The sequence below is a fragment of the Diospyros lotus genome, chromosome 13, assembly GCF_014633365.1.
Source record: "Diospyros lotus cultivar Yz01 chromosome 13, ASM1463336v1, whole genome shotgun sequence".
Taxonomy (NCBI): Eukaryota; Viridiplantae; Streptophyta; class Magnoliopsida; order Ericales; family Ebenaceae; genus Diospyros; species Diospyros lotus.
In genome coordinates, this window is record NC_068350.1 from 6,187,464 (window position 1) to 6,208,920 (window position 21,457).

General features: G+C 40.5%; 1 protein-coding gene across 1 annotated transcript; it reads right to left on the minus strand.

Moving 5' to 3' along the window:
- Window positions 1–574: 574 nt before the first annotated feature.
- Window positions 575–16,028, minus strand: LOC127788393 (uncharacterized). The gene is made up of 3 exons (XM_052316584.1): window positions 15,793–16,028; window positions 886–964; window positions 575–807 (listed from the first exon to the last, which is right to left on the minus strand). The coding sequence occupies exons 1-3, from the start codon at window positions 15,942–15,944 to the stop codon at window positions 742–744; spliced, it is 297 nt and encodes a 98-aa protein (XP_052172544.1). The 5' UTR covers window positions 15,945–16,028; the 3' UTR covers window positions 575–741.
- Window positions 16,029–21,457: the final 5,429 nt, after the last annotated feature.

Consider the following 21,457-nt stretch of genomic DNA (forward strand, 5'->3'; position numbering starts at 1 on the left):
AATTAACTCTCTTTGTTCTTTTTGTTTGATTGGCATGTTCATGAAACTTCAAAAACCTAATTATAACTATTTGAGTAAGTATTGTTTAATAAGTAATTATTGAAACATGTAATTTATATATTAATATAAAAAAAACTAAAGAAAGAAGAGGACATAAGGAAATGAATTGGAAAAGAGAAAAGAATAATGATGAAATAAATAAAAACAATTTTCTATCTCATTCTCCTCCAAAAGTCATTTTTTCTGCTCCCAGTCCCAGTGGGGAATGAATGGAACGCAAAGCTGCATATCCTCACATTAACCTTAATATTCTTTAAAACATCAAATTTACCCTTTCCATCCATTAGAGGGGTATAAAGATCCCTTGTGGTAAATAGAAATTATAGTTTACTACTTTCCTTCGTCTACTCTCTCAAAGAACTAAAATGAGGGGAAAAAAATATTTTTTAATTATATTTCACTAATTCCCATTCCATTACCCCATTTACCAACTCTCTGAGTTGATTTGGAACGGAGGGCGTAAATTCCAACAAACCAATCATATCAATCTATTTTGGGCAAGAAAAAACCATAATTCAAGAGAATACACTATTTCAATAGAAAGTCACCATATTTTATGTTGAAGGTACATTTTCTCATAGCTCGAGTTTCATACTTAAAGATGAGAGAGAGCATATTCCCATATGAAATGAAAGAAATGGTTCGAAAGGCACAGGCAGCAGAGGGGGCAGTAAGAAAATTCTAAGGGAAGTAAACAGGCCAATTGAAATAGTATGAGTCCCTAATCTCCCTGTCCATCTGGTTCCACTGCAACAAACCAAAACAAAAGGTTCCAGTTAAAGCCTTCAATTGAAACAGAACATAAACAATGCCAACGTTATGTACCTTGAATTTGTATGGCTGTTTCTTCTGCAGCGCTTTCTTCCAGTGGTAATGCTCAAACAACATAGCTTTGTCGTGCCAGCTGAAAGTTTAAGCGTTTGAAAAGGCATGAATGATGATCCCCCAGAGTAACATAGTGATTTGAAAGAAAGAAAAAGAAAATGATAGGGGAAAAAAGAAGAACAAGAACAAAGTAAGGATACTTTTAAATACAAACAACAATTGCAAACATAGACAGCATCAGTCTCATCCACCCCATTATCATTGTTGTCAGCCACACCTTATTATATCCAAGTTAGGATTGGTGGCGCGGCTTTTATAATGTCAATTAACTTCTAAAAGTCACATTAACAAATACAAATTCATGTAAAAGAACAATATAATGATATTTTACAGTGGATGCCTTTCCTAACACAGCCGTCTAGTGAAGGAATGACGAGATGAAGTTCCAAAAATACCATCTTCAAATGGAAAAGTTTTGCATGATGGTGGTGAACAAAAGATAATTTATAAAGTCATGTGATGGGTGAATAAAAGATAATTTATACAGTCATGTTCTATCACATAATTAATATTGCGAAACTAACATGTACAACATGAAAACACAACCATCCAATCCCCCAAGAAAAAAATTGTAAGAAACTTGTCAACAGTCTGTATACTACCTTAAAAGTAGCTTTGGACTGCAATATGGACAGCCCCAGCCAATCAAATTCTAGACACGAGTAAGAACCGGCAAGAACCAGGCCTGTTGTAGATTTCATACCTCATCCAATGGATCCCCAGGCCGGGGCCACTCAAACTTCACACAATATTGTAACAGAGATGTCACAACCCCGCTCTTGAGGAAGGAATTGATCCTTTCTCCAGTAAGAATTCCGTGAAGGGGTTAGTGGTTGAGTAAGAGTGGAGAATAGAGAGTAGAGAGGAGAGGTTAGAGAGTGAGAGAAAAATAGGAAGGAAACAGATTCTGATAATTCTCATTCATTGTTTCCTCACGATGGAGGGGTACAGAAATATAGGCCGTGTGGGGGATATTCCCTTGTCAGAGGTGGGCCCGCACCTAATACAACTTCTAACAAACTATATTCCTTTTTGTCTTCTTCCTACCCAGCCGATCACCACCTTAATTTAGCTAACGCCTAAACATCCAAAATGGCAGCGTTTTACCCTACCAGCTACTACCGAACAATAATGCTGGAATTTAAAAATGCAACGAAATTAAATGCGGGAATGACCCAATCATTTCGTGACAACTCCCCCTCCATTAGCCATTTCTAGTCCTCGAGAAATGCTAAGGAGGCTGGCCGCTTATGGAAACTGATTGAGGAATTCCGAAAGGTATTCCCACATACTGTCTTCTGAAGTGTGCCCTCGTCATTTGACCAATACCTGGATGAGTGGCGCCCCGTGCTTGTATATCACCCGCCTATCAACAACAGCCTCTGGTTCGGTCCTTGCACTAACCTCCTTGGGAATGGCTAGTAGCACTAAACTCGTTGGTTGAGCTCCCACCGACTTTTTTAAGAGTGAAACATGGAAAACAGGGTGAATTTGTGACCCCGGGGGAAGCTTCAATCGATAGGCTACCTTCCCGATTCTAGCCTCAATACGGAACGGTCCATAATACTTGGGGCTAAGTTTAGTGACCTTCCCTCGAGAAATTGACTTTAGGTGGCTATACCTCAGTCGAAGATACACCTGATCCCCTGTTTCGAACTCCCTCTCGCTTCTCCTTCGGTCCGCGTTCTACTTCATGCGGTTTTGGGCCGAGGCTAGCTCTTGCTTCAACTGTTGTGTCATCTCCCTCCTTTGTTGCAAATACTCCTCCACTAAGGCCACATTAGAGCTTCCTCCCACTGCTGGCAGAAGGGGTGGTTTGTACCCGAATAAGGCCTTGAAAGGGGACATCTTGATCGACGAGTGGTGGCTGGTGTTATATCACTACTGCACTAGTGACAACCACTTATGCCACTCCTTGGGCTGCAGCAAACAAACACGCCTCAGGTATGTTCCAAGGCTCTGGTTCACCCTCTTGGTTTGCCCGTCGGATTGGGGGTGATATGCGGTGGACAAATTTAGTTTTGTTCCGAGGGACTTCATTAACTCCTGCCACATCAAGCTGGTGAAAATCTTGTCCCTATCAGAGATTATAGTCTTAGGAGCCCCATGCAATTTGATCACCCTATCCAAGAAGACCCTAGCTACATCTTGAGCCGTGTAAGGATGGGTCAGCCCGATGAAGTGGGCAAATTTAGTTAGCCGGTCAACTACGACCAGGATGCTGTCCCTCCCTTTCGATCGAGGAAGCCCTTCCACAAAGTCCATCGAGACACTAGTCCAGGCCTGGTCTGGGATGGGTAGGGGCTGTAGTAACCCCGGGTAGGCCACTGTCTTCGACTTACACCTCCTACATGTGTCGCATCTTCGGACCAGCTCCTTAATCTCTGTTTTCATTTTCGGCCACTGGAACACTTGCTTAACCCGAAGGTAAGTATTATGTTCTCCCGAATGCCCTCCCAGCAGAGACTCGTGTAGTGCTTGAAAGATCCTTTCCTTGATCCTCAAGTTTTGTCCAATCACAATCCTCCCGCGAAACCTCAGTAACCCTTGGTTCAAGGTGTAGCCCTCTACCTCCTGGGCTCCCATCGTCAGTTTTTCCACCATTGACTTAACTCTGTTGGCTCCTTCGTAGCTGTCAATCACTTCTTGATACCATTCAAGCACCAGGGTGGTTATGGCTGCAAAGTCTCCCTCCTCATGACGTCTGGACAGTGCATCAGCTGCCCTGTTTTCTTTTCCCTTCCGGTATTGAATTCTGTAATCCAGACCCATTAGTTTGGTCATTCCCTTCTTCTGTAGTTGCGTTTGGAGCTTTTGTTGCAGTAGGAATTTTAAGCTCTCATGGTCCGTTTTTATGATGAACTTGTTGCCCTCCAAGTAGTGCCTCCAACGGTCTACCGCCATGAGTACAACCAGAAGTTCCTTTTCATAGATGCTGAGCCTAAGTGTTTTGGACTCAACACTTGGCTCAAGAAGGCTAGGGGCCTTCCCTCTTGAGCCAGCACTGCCCCTACCCCGATTCCACTCGCATCTGTTTCTAGAGTGAAGGGCTTGTCAAAATCTGGGAGGCCCAACACCGGTACTCTGCTCATAGCCCCCTTCAGGTTCTCGAATGCTTCCTCTGCCTCCTGCCCCCAATTGAATCCTCCCTTCTTAAGTAAGTTGGTTAGTGGCTTGCTGATAATTCCGTAGTTTTGCACAAACCTTCGATAATACCCAGTCAGTCCTAAGAATCCCCTCAAGGCCTTCAGGGATGTGGGCCTCGACCAAGACAGCATTGCTTCCACCTTCTTGGGATCGGTACTAACCTCGTCATCTGATATGAGGTGACCGAGATATTCCACCTGTCTTTGGGCAAAAGCACATTTGGATTCCTTAATAAAAAGCTGGTCGGTTCTCAGGATTTCAAGGGTAATTTTGAGGTGGGCTAGGTGTTGGTCGAATGTAGGGCTGTAAATAAGTATATCATCAAAGAAAACCAATATAAACTTGCGGAGGTAAGGTTCAAAAATTCTGTTCATGAGGGATTGGAAGGTCGCCGGGGCATTTGTGAGCCCGAAGGGCATCACTAGGAACTCAAAGTGGCCATGGTGGGTTTTGAAGGCTGTTTTTGGTATATCTTCAATCTTCATCCTGATTTGATAGTATCATGCCCTTAGATCTAGCTTAGAAAAGAAGTTGGCATGGTTAAGTTCGTCTAGTAGGTCCTCCACTAAGGGTATGGGAAATTTATCTTTAATAGTCATGGCATTTAGTTACCGGCAATCGACACAAAATCTCCATGTTCCATCCTTCTTTTTGACTAGGAGGACGAGAGAAGCGAATGGGCTTTGGCTGGGTCTAATGAGAGATTGTTCAAGAGCATGGTTCTCACCATTTTTTCAATTTCGTTCTTTTGGTTGGGAGGGTATCGGTATGCTCTAATATTGATGGGTTCAGCACCAGGTTTAAGATTAATGTTATGGTCAAACATTCGGGTAGGGGGTAAAGTTTTTGGTTCCCTAAGGAGATCCTTGTAATCCACCAATAGTTTATTAAGGGCATCTGAGTGGCATACCTGGTTTTGCATTCCCTGGGGTGTGCTTATTGTCAACCCCATCTCCCCTTGTGTCGCGGCTTTTGTGTGATCCCCTTCGGCTGCTACCACTGAGAAGAGGTGAGCTATCTGACTCCACTTGCTCTTCAACACTCTTTGCAGCCTCCTTCCTGATATCATTTTACAAGCCCCCATCTCGCTCTTCCCGATCAGTGTCATCCTCCTACCATCTTTTTCAAATGACACCTCCATCATATTGAAATCAAAGCTGATGGGGCTCACCCCCTTCATCCAGTCCACTCCTAAGACCACATGGCACCCTCCCAGTTGAAGCAACCTCAAGTCTATCTCAAACTTCTCCCCCTGCATCTCCCAGCAGAAGCCATTGCAGGTGAAATTACTCAACACCCTCTAGTCGTTGGCAACTGTCACGCTCAAGGGGGTGGTTCCCGTGAGCGGGCATTTCAACTTCTCAGTCGTGCTTTCATCGAGGAAGCTATTGTCACGGCCCAAAGGTTAACATGTAATTAGATGGTTATTAGAAGGGTATGGCAGGCTATTGTAGGTTGTTATAACTGTAATAACCCACTTGGCATGGCAGCCTAGTTGGCACATGGCCACTTGGAGATTCTAGAGAGTTAGTTAGAAGGAGCCTCTAATGTAGCCAGCTCCTATAAATAAGAAGCTGCTCATGAGGATGGGGATATGTGAAGATTATTCCACAAGTCCTTTCCCTCCCATTCAATCTCAATTCTCTAACTCTATCTCATTCTTTCTCTCCCTCTCTCACTCAAATCTCCTTTCTCGCTATTATTCATTCCTAAAATCCTAGAAACACAACCCGACAGATCCCAGGTCTGACATTTGGTATCAGAGCCAGCGACCTAGCGAAGGGTAGTATGGCCGACGGAACGCGAGGGAAGCAGGCGGAGGCACGGGTGGATGCCATGGAAGCCGAGTTGCGTCAAAATCAGGCTCAAGTAGAGGATCGCCTGGAAATCTTGGAGTTAGGAATACGGAATACGCAGGAAGAGATTAATCGAAGTCGATCGGAATATACGTCCAATTTGGACCGGGTAGCGAGCGGAATTAGATCGGAATTCGCGGGATATGCGGCCAATTTCGACAGAGCTATTAACGGGATCAGGGACGAATTCGCCAGTTTAAACCAACAGCTTAGTCAACAACTGAGTGCGGCTTTGGGAATATTTGCTCGGCAACCCCAAGCCAGTCTGCCAACTGACTTTCCCCCGAGGGCCTCGTCGGCGCCAATTTTGACTACACCACGAGCACGGCAAGGGATGGATGACCCAGTGGAGGTCAGGAACCGAGAGGAAACAGAGGACGATCTCATGAACCGAGGCGGGCGAATCAACCACTCCCATCCTCAAGGGCCGCGGATGGACATTCCGCTGTTCGAGCGTGATCGTCCTCGATGGTGGGTACGACGTTGTGAAAGGGTCTTCTACCAGTACCGGGTGGCGGAGGGTGATAAGGTAAATATGGCGGCAACTTACTTGGATGATGTGGCCAATGCCTGGTTCCAGAATTGGAGCAGGGGCAGAGAGGAGCTGAGTTGGCCTAGATTTGTGAATGACATATGCAATCGGTTTGGAGAGAAGACAAGGACTAACGTCATAGAAGAATTCAACAAACTCAAGCAAAAGGGATCGGTGGAAGAATACTTAATGAAATTTGAGGAGCTAAGATCGTTGTTAGCCTTAGCTCATCCATCCTTGGACGAAGCTTATTTCGTGTCCAGCTTCATCAGCGAGTTGGATGAACAAATCTGACCCACAGTTAAGATGCTCTATCCGACTTCGGTGGAACAAACCGCTGAACAAGCATACTTGCATGAGATGGCGTTGGACGCTTTTGTCAAGAGACATCGGTTATTTCCTAAAGGGAGTAGGGAGGAGAGTCCGTATGGGACTTCTAGTAAGGGTAGCAATCCACCATGGTCAAAGAATGGGATGGCAGGAAGACCTCCCCCAACGCCAAACCTAGCTAAAGATCTCACGCTAGATCAGAAGCGACAACTGAGATTATGTTTTCGTTGTGGTGAGAAGTTCGGCCCCGGACATCAATGCAAACGTATGTTACTTACGATGGAAGGCCTCCAGAATGAAGAGACGGACCAAGATGGAGGGGAGGACCTTGGGGCACAAGAGGAAGGCGACGAAGGAGGGGAGATCTCAATGCATGCATTGCAAGGTCGTGCATCAGGCCGAGTATTAAAGGTACGGGGAACAACAGGAAAAAGGAACCTGGTAGTACTCATTGACAGCGGCAGCACCCATAGTTTCCTTGATGAGGAAACAGCCTCCACCCTCCAGTGTGAACTGCTGGCAACTACTCCTCTGTCAGTAATGATTGCAAATGGAAGCAAAATGGTAAGTCACTACAAATGCAGGGAGTTCAAATGGCAGATGGGGGGTCTTGAGTTTGCAGTAGATTTGAGGATTCTTCAGCTTGGGGGATGCCACATTGTGCTGGGAGTAGATTGGATGAGGATGGTAAGCCCTCTGGTATTTGACTTCAACACACTAGAAGTCACCTTTGATAAAGAAGGCCGCAAAATCACCCTAAAAGGGTGCCAGGAGACAGGGGAGTGCAAAGCGGTATCGGGTAAATGATTACAGAAGTTGTTGGATCAAGGGGAAACACTGGTAGGGCAGCTACATTCACTGTACGCCTTGGAAAGGGGCAACTACGTCGGAGAATGCAAGCTAAGAACCAGAGACCAACTTACCACACACTCAACTGATCCCTATCTCAAGCAGGTACACTCTCTTGACCCTGTCCACACATTGTTGATGGAATTTGAGGATTTGTTAGTCGGAACGACTAACCTACCCCCACAACGATTCCTTGATCATTCCATCCATCTTAAACCCAATATTGAACCCGTTAACCTAAGAGCCTACCGTTATTCACCTATCTAAAAGGCAGAAATTGAGAGCCTCATCAAAGACATGCTCAATAGATCCCTCATTCAACCCAGCCAAAGTCCATTTGCCTCTCCAGTATTGTTAGTAAAGAAAAAAGATGGTACATGGAGGTTTTGTGTCGATTATCGGCAACTAAACTCCCTCACCATCAAGAATAAATTTCCCATTCCCATCATTGAGGACCTTTTGGACGAACTAACCGGAGCAGCCATCTTTTCCAAACTAGATCTCACTTCCGGTTACCACCAAATCAGAATGAACCCACAAGAGTGTTACAAGACCGCCTTTAGGACACACTAGGGACACTATGAGTTCTTGGTAATGTCTTTTGGCCTTACTAATGCCCCAGCCACATTCCAAGCTCTTATGAATCACATTTTTGCTCCCTACCTTCAAAAATTTGTGCTGGTTTTCTTTGATGACATTTTAATATACAGCCCCAGCCTACACCAGCACCTCAGCCACCTACGAACAGCATTTGAAATCCTCAAAAAGCATCAACTCTTTGTGAAAAAGTCTAAATGTACATTTGCATAGCCAAGAGTGGAATACCTAGGCCATATAATTACTGGCCAAGGGGTCAGTACAGACCCATAGAAGGTAGCTGCCATGGAGAACTGGCCTAAACCTAAATCACTGAAGGAATTGAGGGGTTTCTTGGGGCTCACTGGTTATTATCGACGATTCATCAGAAGCTATGGGGTATTGAGCAAACCTCTAACTGTTTTGCTTAAAAAGAATAATTTCCATTGGAGCCAGGAGGCAGATGAGGCTTTTGCAGCTTTAAAAAGAATAATTTCCATTGGAGCCAGGAGGCAGATGAGGCTTTTGCAGCTTTAAAGGTTGCCATGACTCAAGCTCCAGTACTGGCCCTCCCCGATTTTTCGAAGGAATTTGTACTAGAAACGGATGCCTGTGACGTAGGAGTAGGTGCTGTTCTGAGTCAAGAGGGCAGACCGATATCGTACTTGAGTCAAGCCCTTGCAACCCGGCATTTAGGTCTCTGCATATACGACAAAGAGCTGCTAGCAGTTCTGATGGCAGTAGATAAGTGGAGGTACTATCTAGAGGGCAAGCGATTTATCATTCGAACAGACCATGAAAGCTTGAAGTTCTTATCGCAGCAAAGGGTGAACAATCAACTTCAACGCAAAGGGATTACTAAACTGATGGGCTATGACTATCTCATCCAATACAGAAAAGGAAAAGAAAATTTGGTGGCAGATGCGTTATCTAGAAAGGCGGAACCGGGCATTTGTCATGCCATCTCAGCTTTGGTACTCGATTGGGTGCAGGAGATATCTAACAGCTATGAGAACACGGCTTGGGTTAAGGACAAAATCACTGAGCTGACAGTCCAACCTCAAGGGGACACGAGATACACCTTCCAGGGTGGCTTGTTGAAGTATCAAGGCCGAGTGGTCATCGGCGACAACGAGCAATTGAGGAACCGAATATTGCGAGCTTTGCATGATTCTCCTATAGGGGGCCATTCGGGATTATAGGTTACATACCGACGGGTAAGACAGCTATTCTATTGGCCGGGTCTCAAGAAGGACACTACTCAATATGTGCTGCAATGCACCACCTGTCAAAGGTGCAAGCATGAGCAGGTCCCATATCCCGGCCTTCTACAACCATTGGAGATCCCAGCCCAAGCTTGGGAATAGATCTCCATGGACTTCATTGAAGCTCTCCCTAAATCGGAAGGATTTGACACCATCCTGGTAGTCGTAGATCGCCTAACTAAGTTCGGTCACTTCCTCCTCCTCGCTCACCCATTTACAGCCACTAAAGTCGCCAGAAAATTGATGGATAGCGTCTTTAAGGTTCATGGTATGCCGAAAGCTATGGTTTCAGATCGAGATAAAATATTGACAAGCCAATTCTGGAAAACATTATGCCAGGGGCTGGGCATCGGGCTGCAAATGTCATCCGCCTACCATCTGGAGACCGACGGCCAAACTGAACGCGTCAACCAGTGTCTAGAGACCTACCTCCGGTGCCTATGTTTTACCAAACCCCAAAGTTGGAGCCGTTGGTTATCATTGGCCCAATGGTGGTATAACACCAACTTCCATACCGCACACAAAAGAACCCCATTTGAGGCCTTATTCGGCTATCCTCCCCCAATCATTCCTGCTGTGATGCACTACACTTCAGCAGAAGTATCAGCAGACCACTATCTCCAGACACGACAAGATGCCCTTCAGATGATAAAGAGGGAACTCAGCTTGGCTCAACAAAGGATGAAACATCAGGCTGACAAACACCGAACGGATCGAACCTTTGAGGTGGGTGACGAAGTATTTCTGAAGGTCAAACGGTTCCAACAGCATTTGTTTCACAAGGGACCTATCTCTAAAATTAGCCCAAAGTACTATAGTCCCTTCAAAATATTGGATAAGATCGGCCCTGTCGCCTATAAACTGCAATTACCGAATGGTGTGGGGCTACATCCAGTATTTCATGTCTCACTCCTCAAGAAGGTAGTCGGCACCGCAGCTGTTAGCCAGAATCTACCCGAGCTAGCTGATGATGCAGTTATGGACGGTGAACCTAAGGCTGTGATTGATCGGCGAGTCATTTACAGGGATTCCTTGCCCATCACTCAAGTCCTAGTCCAATGGACACACCTACATCCGGACAATTCCACCTGGGAATACTTGTCGGAGCTACTTCAGCGTTACCCCAGGATGACCAGCCTCCTATAATTTCTTGAGGGCAAGAAACATTTTAAGGGGCGGGGAGTGTCACGGCCCAAAGGTTAACATGTAATTAGATGGTTATTAGAAGGGTATGGCAGGCTATTGTAGGTTGTTATAACTGTAATAACCCACTTGGCATGGCAGCCTAGTTGGCACATGGCCACTTGGAGATTCTAGAGAGTTAGTTAGAAGGAGCCTCTAATGTAACCAGCTCCTATAAATAAGAAGCTGCTCATGAGGATGGGGATATGTGAAGATTATTCCACAAGTCCTTTCCCTCCCATTCAATCTCAATTCTCTAACTCTATCTCATTCTTTCTCTCTCTCTCTCACTCAAATCTCCTTTCTCGCCATTATTCATTCCTAAAATCCTAGAAACACAACCCGACAGATCCCAGGTCTGACAGCTATGAGTGCTTCCACTATCAATTAAAATCATGAGATTGCAGTCTTTAACTCAGCCTCCCACCTTGATGATCTTGTTGTCGGCCACCCCCTTTAAGGCGTGTAGGGAGATCTCTCCATTGTCCTCTTCATCACCCCCTTCCACACCTTCTTCTTTGACTTCGTCCTGCTCCACTTCTTCCTCTCCTTCCAATAGTAAGATCTGCCTGTTGCACTGATGGCCCAGGTGATATCTATCCCCGCACCTGAAGCACAAGCCAGCTATCCTTCTTTGTTCACGTAGCTGCTCCCCATAGGGAATGGAGCTCGTACTCGTAATTGGCTTTCCTCCAGTGTTTCCTCTATTAGCGTCACGGGTGTACCCCTTTGTCCCCATACCAATTGTCCCGGTGTTAGCTCCTCTGGGCAGTTGTCTTTGCTTCTTGATCAAGGCCTCCACCATCATTTCTTGTAAGCGAGCACTTTCTGAAGCTTGTTCAACTGTTTGCGGCTTCATCATCTTAACCATTGGTCTGAGTTCCTCACTCAGTCCACTCAAGAATAGGGATGGCAATTGCAACTGAAACCGTGGGAAATCGAACCGATCAACGCGGTTAAAAACCGTTTGACTGGGTAATGGTTTGGTTCGGAGAAAAACCGAACACTGTTTCAATGGGTATGGTTTGGTTATGGTTTTCACTAAAACCAAACCAAAACCCGAACCGAAACCGAACCGAATGGTGGGTAACCGAACCGAACCGAATATATATATAATATAATATGTATATATAATATATATTATATACAACCCCACCCACCTGAGCCCAGCCCACCTGAGGCTAGCCCACCCCAACCCAATTGCCTTGCTTGCAAACCCTTCTCCCCTTCTCTTCTCCTTTCTCTCTCAACCTCACTCTCACTCTCTCTCACCCTCGCTGCCTCTCGCTCTTCCACCCGCCTCCGCCCTTACTCTCTACATGTCTCTTGCTCTCGCTCGCCCTCGCTGGATCTCTTTTGCTCTTGCTAGGGCTCGGCCCCTACTCTCGCTTGCCCTCAATCTCTCTCACATTTTCTGCCTCATTTCTCTTGCTCCTCCCCGCGAGCTCGCCAATCGCCCTCGCTCTCTGCATCTCTCTTGCTCTCACTCACCCTCGCTAGATCTCTCTTGCTCTCGCTAGGGCTTGCCCCTCTTGCTCTCGCTCGCCCTCGATCTCTCTCACCCTCGCTGCCTCTCGCTCTCTGCCTCATCTCTCTTTATATTAATTTATTTTTTATATTTATAATTTTGTTAGATGGAGTTGGCTCATTCATTTCAAATGGATATGCATCAATTTACGAAGAATATATTAATGTTGTTGATGAAGGTATTAACTTTCGTAGCTAATTTTTTTTAGCTTAAATTACAATTTAGTTATGCACATATTAATTTATTGATTTTAACAATTGTAGGTTTGGAAATGTGATTTTATATCCAATAAGTTTTGTAACTTTATGCAAGAATAAGATAACTTTATTAGAATTTATCTTTGTTTGTTGTGAAATTATCAAAAAAATGTATGAATGCTATTTGTCTTTGTTTGTTGATATGGATTAAACTAAAAAAATCATGGTTAAACCGAAACCGAACCGAAACCGAATGGTTTGGTTATGGTTTTAAATTTTTAAAACCAAATGGGTAATGGTTTGGTTTTGGTTTTAGTAATTTAAGTTTGGTTTGGTTATGGTTTTGGCAAAAACCGAAACCAAACCGAACCATTGCCAACCCTACTCATGAAGCGTGATACGAAATAAGCTTCTGAGAGGTGATGGTTATGACTAACCATATATGATCTAAGCACCTCGAACTTCTTGAGATAGGATCCCACGCTCCCAGTCTGCCGCAGCTTATTGAATTCTTCAATGGTGTCCGCCACACTTCTTTCCCCAAAGCGTTCACATAACTTCTCAGAGAATTCTTCCCAGGTGTATTCTCTCCTTAAACTCAAACACCCTGGAACCATGCGTCTACCACCTCATTGAAGTATGCAGCGGCTAGGCCCACCCTCTGCATTCTGGGTATGTTATACCATTCGAACAATCTCTTACACTTCCTCAACCACCAAGGATGTATCCCCTCGAATACCGGAATTTCCATCCAAGGCATAGGAAATCCTGGAGGGTGATGGTTCTACTCTTCTCCTTCTATTATTTCTAACTCTTCCCGACCTCTTTCTTCCGAGTTAATCATAACCCTTTGCAAGAGAGGTTCATTCTCCCCTCTATGTGGAAAGTTTGGAGCTAACCTGACCCGATTTTGCTGGGTAAACATCACCATGAACTGCTGGATTTGAGCTCCCAGCTCTTCACGTACCCGTGTGATCGACCCTTCTAATCTCCTTTCAAGCCCTTCCATAGAGTCTTCCATCCTTCGGTCCATGGCGATCATTGTCTCATGGTTTCTGTTAGCTTCCAACTCCGTCCTATCCATTCTATTCTGAATTTCGGTCACTACCGCTCCCAGCTGCTGGAGCCGCGTCTCCATGTCCTTCATGCGAGTTCCTTCCGCCATTGTTCTAAGTCACCGAGCTCTGGCTGAGAATCTTTGCTCTAATACCAAGATGTCACAACCCCGCTCTTGAGGAAGGAATTGATCCTTTCTCCGGTAAGAAATCCGTGAAGGGGTTAGTGGTTGAGTAAGAGTGGAGAATAGAGAGTAGAGAGGAGAGGTTAGAGAGTGAGAGAGAAATAGGAAGGAAACAGATTCTGATAATTCTCATTCATCGTTTCCTCGCAATGGAGGGGTATAGAAATATAGGCCGTTTGGGGGATATTCCCCTGTCAGAGGTGGGCCCACACCTGGTACAACTTCTAACAAACTATATTCCTTTTTATCTTCTTCCTACCCAACCGATCACCCCCTTAATTTAGCTAACGCCTAAACATCCAAAATGGCAACGTTTTACCCTACCAGCTACTACCGAACAATAATGTTGGAATTTAAAAATGCAACGAAATTAAATGCGGGAATGACCCAATCATTTCGTGACAAGAGATAACTAATGCACAAAGCCCAAATGAATATAAATAACTAAAGTGACTATAAACTATAAGGAGGTTTGCTATCCATTATTCAGCAAGCAGTTAAGTGTACCAATTTGAATCCCTATTTAGACTTAACAAGCGATGTTGTCCATCATTAGTTATTAAAAGAGCGTGTGTTCATATGCAGCCGTCATAAGAAATGAAATCAACATTAATGGGAGAAAAGGACATGCACAGGATAGTGAGTTTCTCTCTCTAGAGGTGCGGTTGTTATGTTCATCCATTCTTCCAAGTTTGCTCATGTTAGTGTGCAAGCGTGGTAAAGTGTGACCTAGCCTTTGTCAAGTGCGGTGGAATCGACTAGGTATAGCACATCCTAGCTCAGGAAATCTAAAGGCGTGACAAATGGTCGGAGCTATCTTGACGGTGGCATGGTGGTACGCACTAAGTGGTCTTGGGGTCATGCAAGGACAAGCACGAGAACATGTATCTCCAATGGGCACAAAGAAGAAGGCAAAACAGGCTGGAAGCACTAAAGCGTCAAGAACCCCGAGGTGGAGTAGGCAAGGGTCTGCCCAAGCAATGTTTGTGCCACACTCCACAAAGGTGTAGGGGGGCTACATGCAATGAGAACATTTCAGAATTGAGTGAGGGTGAATGTCATGGACCTTGAATCCCCAGTGGCAAGGGTGGTCTCCACATTCCTGTTGGTTTGTTGATATATAGTGGTTGTGGGTGCAAGAATGCTACTTTCAAGATGCTTTATTCTTAATGATTATGCTTATCACCAAGGAGTCAAGTTGACCCCTCCCTTCAACCGTACGGGGGTTGGGGTGCCACATGGTGGAATTCGCTAACCCCATGACAAGTAGGTACTTAACAAGGCCATCCTTAACATCTACTACAACAATAAGGAAGTGTTATGAATCTTTAAAATACTCCTTCCATTGTTGGAAGATATCTATTTTAGAAGAGAAAAACACGAAAAAAGAGTTGAAGCCGCCATCATGATAAACAAAGTAGGAGTATTACAAGTACAAGTGATACATGAACAGCTTCAGGGAATCTGAACAACTTACTAGGTTTGACTTGTTTTCAGTTCCAATTCATTTTAAGTACTTCTACCTGGATTGTTGAAAAACCCTACTAGTATAAAATGATGGTTGGTTGCTATTTTAAAGAACTTGCTAGGAATTATAGCTTAAAAGGAATTTTCTCCCTTTTATCTGTTAATAATCATATGCCAAGACAGCCTTCGCTTCCTGCAACAACCCCATCTAGATTCTTAATTTTCATCACAATTATACAACATGAAGCTGTCAAGCTTCTTTTCACGCACGATCAACATTCTATTGATACTTTTAACACCTCGTAGGGTTAGCAAGAATTTTCTTAATTTTTTCTAAAGCTTCTTTCCATCCATGAATAGTCAAGACATCAAGAGGCATTATGGGAATAGTTCTATGATTTATTCCTAGTCACTGTTGCTTGTTACAGCTATAACATACAATTATTCAAATGAAACTTGCAAAGCCTTGTCAACCCGATTTAGCAGGATCAATCATAATTAACAACACAAGCCCATCTATCAGAAACATAAACCCTAAATAGAACAGATAATTTAAACAGGGCCCAAATGCAACAACTCGAGGTTAAGTTCGCAGGAACCACTTTAAACCACCAATGAATAAAAGAAACCTAATATCAAACAATGGAATAATAGGATTGTAAGGGCGAAGGAGAGTACTTGAATTGATTAGGGAGTTGCCAAATGTAGGGATTGAGCCAAGAGAAGGCAGAGAAAGCAAAGGATCCGATCCATATGTTGACGAACCGATCCTGGTCGGCGTGTGGAACTCCAGGGTCGCCTCTGTACGCGTTTCCAAAGTATTTCTCCATTCTTTTCACTCTCTCTCTCTCTGAAGTGTGCCGTCGATATAGGGATTGTTCTGGTCGCCTCGCTTTTTATCCACACCTGTCAAGTGTTTTTTTACAACTATATAGGTTCTAAAAGTGTCTACTGCACAATTTATTAATTTAAGGGTGAGATAATTGGCTAATCACATCTTAACTTAGGCAAAGTAGAAGCGCTAAAATTCCTGGATACTTGCTCCACTTCTTGATTCTCTCCAACTTACTTCTGTTAACTTAATTTCATTTGTATTTGCTGCAATTTGTTAATTTGTAATTTAATGCATTTGATTATTGTATAAGTAATGTTTGAATATATATTATATTATACTCATAAAAAAAAGAGAAAACTAATAATGTAGGGTAAAATGGTTACTACTAATAAAAAAAAAATTTAAATCTTTCGTGATCAACATATTAATATTCATTCGGGTAAAAGACGACACGTTATATTTTTTAATCTCTTGAGTTTTTTTTTTATTTTTGGAAAAATAATGTAAAGGTGAAAAAAAAATAAAAGTGTATTTTGATTATAAGCTTCTTACAAATTTAGCTAGCGCCGAACAAACTATCAAATACAACGTAATTATTATCTAACATGAATGAATTATTAAGGTTATGTTCTCTCTTTTTTTTAAATTTTTAATTTTTAATTTTTAATTTTCTATTTTGATAATCTATTTTTAAAAAATTAAAAACTCGTTATCTTTATTATTTTAAAAAATTATTTTTCAAAATAAAAAATTAGAAAACGCGTTCTTTATGAAATTTTGAAAATAAATTTTTAATAATATTTTATTTAATAAATTAATATATATATATATTAATTTATTCCCATGCTTCGTCCAATTCCTTCGTTCGTCGCTGGATCTACTTATTCAATTTCTTCAATAGGCTCTCCTCACTTTCCATAATAATATATATATATATACTTCCAATTCCCTCCCTCAATTACAAATCTCAATTGCAATTATTTCATGACTTGAACTCCTCCTCCAACTGGACTTTTGCTGCGTCGCTCAATCTAATAATCAAAATTAATCTCCAACTTCAATTCCAATCTCTTTTCCAATTGTCATTTGAATTGCACGGTTGTCTCCTATTTATTAATTCTTTAATATTAATTTATTTATAATATCAAAATTAATATTATAAATTAATCAAAAATATATTCTTTAAGAGTCCAATTTCTTAACCCTATTTTCTTTGCTTGATTCTTACAAAAAGATTCAAATTATGTAAAACTTATATAAACTCAAAGTAATGCAAATAACATAGAGTTAAGTTTGGAATTTAATAAAAAAATATATAAAATTAAACCTTATCATTTTTCTCTTTTAAACGTATTGTTTTAAGTTAGTTTTCAACGTTATTCTAAATTAACCTAACCGCATCAGTTTAGCAGATTCAATATTAGATTATCGATATTTCCAATTAAATATGGCTTTTGAACAAAAAAAAGATTTTTAATACTGAACTAAATCATGTTTGGCAATAATTCACATGGGTCTCATTAAACTAGTTGATCCAGTATGATTTTTAAAATTTTCAACGTACTATATTTAATGCAAAAAATATTAATGGATAAAATTCACTAATCATGGCAATGGGTAAGGCATAATTCTAACAGATTATTCATTTGTTTTTATAAATTACAATTGATAATCTTAAGCTTTAAAAATTGTAACATTTTGTTTCCTGCATTATTCACCAACTATTAATATTGAAAAATACTTTTACATCCCTTCTCTTTTTATCTCAACTAGCTCTTTATCTTTATTTTTTTATTATTTTCTTTAATTTCTTCAACCTTAAATTATTACGAGATTCAATTAATTGTTAAACTCTCGTCGCACTTAATGTTTAAAACTCAAACTATGATAATGGTTAATCACAAATGACACCCAACATTTGTCAACACTCATCAATTTATACATACATGCATGTGTATATATTTTTTAATTTTTTCCATTATGTAGAGAACAAAGTGTTTGAAAATACAAGGATAAATGGATACTTTTTAATGGCTGAGTTTCTTTTTGTAATTTTTCAAAATAAAAAGGTTCTTCCTATGATTAAACTCTGACCTCATAGGTGATTGGTCTAATTTACTTAGTATTAAAAGTACAAATAGTTGTGTGTGTGGTTCTTTTATAAAAATAATAGATAAAATTACGTGTTAATGCTTTTTTTAATTGTTGTGAGTTTTAAAAATCATTAATATTATAATTTAATTTTAAAAAATATATATAAAGTTGTTAAGAAAATATTTAATTAAATTGCAAGACCATGGTAGTATATCTCATAAATTAAATTACTAATTTATGAATTTCGCATTTCATAATAAACTAATCATTGTACTTTAATTTTTATTATCATAATCATTAAAGTTTAATTTTTGTTATAATTTAGTTTTTTTATTTTTTTCAAAATTTATTAATAAAAATTAACGTAATATATATTAATATAAATAAAAAAATCACTTAATATTAAAATTAACACAAATGCCACAATTAAGTGATTTTGAAGTTTACATTAATATATACTATGTTTGTTTTTATTAACAAAATTTAACAAAAAATCAAAAGAGGTGTTGAATTGTAATAAAAATTAAAATTTAATGATTGTGGTAATAACAATGTACCATTTTTATATGAAATGAAAAGTTCTATAAGTAATAAAGTAATTTACCCTTATTATATTGATATGGTATCACTGTCACTAACATTGGGAAGATTTCTAAACCTTAAATATTAAATCCTAAACAGTATTACAAACTAATCATTCATTATTTTAGAATAAATTACATTGTTAGTCCCCATATTTTGCATTTTATAACAAGTTGGTCGCGATATTTTAATTTTTATTACCACAACGACTATACTTTTACTTTCGTTAAAATTTGGTCATTTTTTTGATTTTTTAATAAAGTAAACATAAACCTCACAATCAACTAACCTTGAGATTTATATTGATGTATGTTATATTAGTTTTCATTAATTAAATTTGAGAACGAAAAAATCAAAGAGGAACTGAAGTTTAATAAAAATTAAAGTTTAGTAATTATGATTAACAAAATTAAAATGCAATGATTAATATACAAAATTTTAAATATATGGTAATAAGTATGGATAAATTTGCTCCCATAACACAGGTCAAGCGGTTGAGTTCAGGGGTGTGCATTCGGTTATAACCGAACCGAACCACCCTATTTTGCCTAACCGAACCGAACCGAACCGCCTTAATACACTAACCGAAATAACCGAACCGAAAATAACCGATTTAGACTTCGAACTAACCGAACCGAAAAAACATATAAAAACTGAACCGAAAATAATCGATTTGGACTTAAACTAACTGAACCGGTGATTAAACCGATAAAAAATACAAAAATCAAACTGAATACATCTTGATTGGGGAATAACTTCTATTGTCCGTGTGACACTAACCTGGCAATAAATTGAGAGATGACACCAGAATTGGATTCATGAAAACCAAAGACATCACTGACCAGAATGCAAAATATGAAAAGCAAAAATTCTTCAGGACTGGACGAGAAAACCAGAATTGATAAGAGAGTTTTTGCTTAGACATGCCAACAAACTCTCTTATAAAATAAATTGGGAGATGATACTATAATTTTTGCATAGACATGGGAGCAGTGGACGAGAAAACCAGAATTGGATTCATAAAAAAACAACAAAACTCTCTAAAGTTTGTTGCAATTCTATTCATGAAAAACAACAAAACCAGAATGCAAAATATGAAAAAATACTCCAGAAAAAACAGTCCATAAATAAAAGATATTCAATATAGACTATACTTATTACTCCAGAAATATTCAATAACACTCCAGAAAAAACAATAACACTCTAGAAATATTCAATACATAATAATGATTCATGAAGGCTAACACCAATTCATGAACAAAAATTCCAGCAAATAAAGATAACAGTAACACAAACAAAAACATCACCATGTTTATGATATCTCTGATAGCAACATATATGATATATCAATAGATAGTTATCCCAAAACACAATCCAACATAACAGAATAAATAAGGCTAAGAGTAGAAAGCAAAACAATAACAGTGCATTCACTTATATATCAATATGCATTCTGCACAATAATCCAGTACAATAAAACAAATTAACAATTCAGTACTGCATAGCTGCACAATTTAGCTGAAATATCAATATGCATTCACTCACAGTTAAAGCAATACAAAAATAAAATTTTGATTAAGTTGTCGAAATTGTATTATAATCAAAACCACACGTCGATTAAGTTGTCGAAATCATATTACCTTCTCAAATTGATGATGGGACGACGATACCCGCACAACCGCAAGATTGTTCACTTCTAAGTTGCCGAAACCAACTAGATTGTTGACGCCTTGACGGTGATGAGGTGAGGACTGAAGGGGTGAAATGGGCTTAGGGTTTGCTGTCGTGTTCGACAGGGGAGTGGGCTGGGTCTCGCACTATTAGGTAAAGGTGTTGGGTGGGGAAGGTTGAAGAAACCGACGGTGAAGCGCTTGAAGCCTTGAAGGCGTTTGGGTCTGACGACGATGGCGAGCTGAGGGATAGCCGTCAATGACCTAGGGCTAGGGTTGATGCTTCAACAACGAGTGAGGGGGGGGCTGGCTGGGTGTTAGGTGGGGGAAAAACCGACGATGAAGGTGTTCGGCGGCTCCGACGGCGAGGGCGAAGTGGTCGACTACGGGTGAGACGGTCTCTCTCGACTCGGGCGGGCTATCGGTGGTATCGCGTGTGAGTGATGCGCGAGAATGCCAAGGAAGAAGAAAGAAATTGATAGAAATGAATGCGGTAGCAGTGCGAACGGGTCGGTTTTCTTAGAGCCTAAAATGTTGCTTGGGTCGGTTCGATTTTTTGGGTATTTTTACCCAAATAACCAAACCGAATACCCGACTTATTTGCCAAACAATAATCGAACCTAAACCGCCCACTACTAATAACCGAACCGAACCGAACCGACCGAACCGGTCGGTTCGGTTCAATTTTATCGGTTAAACCGATGTTTTGCTCAGCCCTAGTTGAGTTACAATAAGTTAGGATTCATATTAGTAAGTTGTGAGTTCGATTCATTACTTTACGCACTAAGGCAAGAGCCTCCACCTATAATTTATCTTTTTTGTTAAAATCAATGACACGAGTGGTAAGGGACTGCACAATAACAATAATATCAAATATGGATAATTTTTTTTTATTTTTAAATTTATAAAAACCAACCATTAATATGCATTCAAATTTGATACACAAAATTGAGTTCTGGCTTCACATTAGTTGCATTGAATATTATCTCAAAGTTATCAACTTTTAAAATATTTTTATATATTTTTCAATTATTTTTGATAAATTACACATAGACTCATTATAGTTTAAATCATTTACACGGAGACCTATGTTTTTTAAAAATAATTATATATATATAAGGAAGTGTTGCAACAAAAGAAAAAAAGAAACTAAAATATAGTT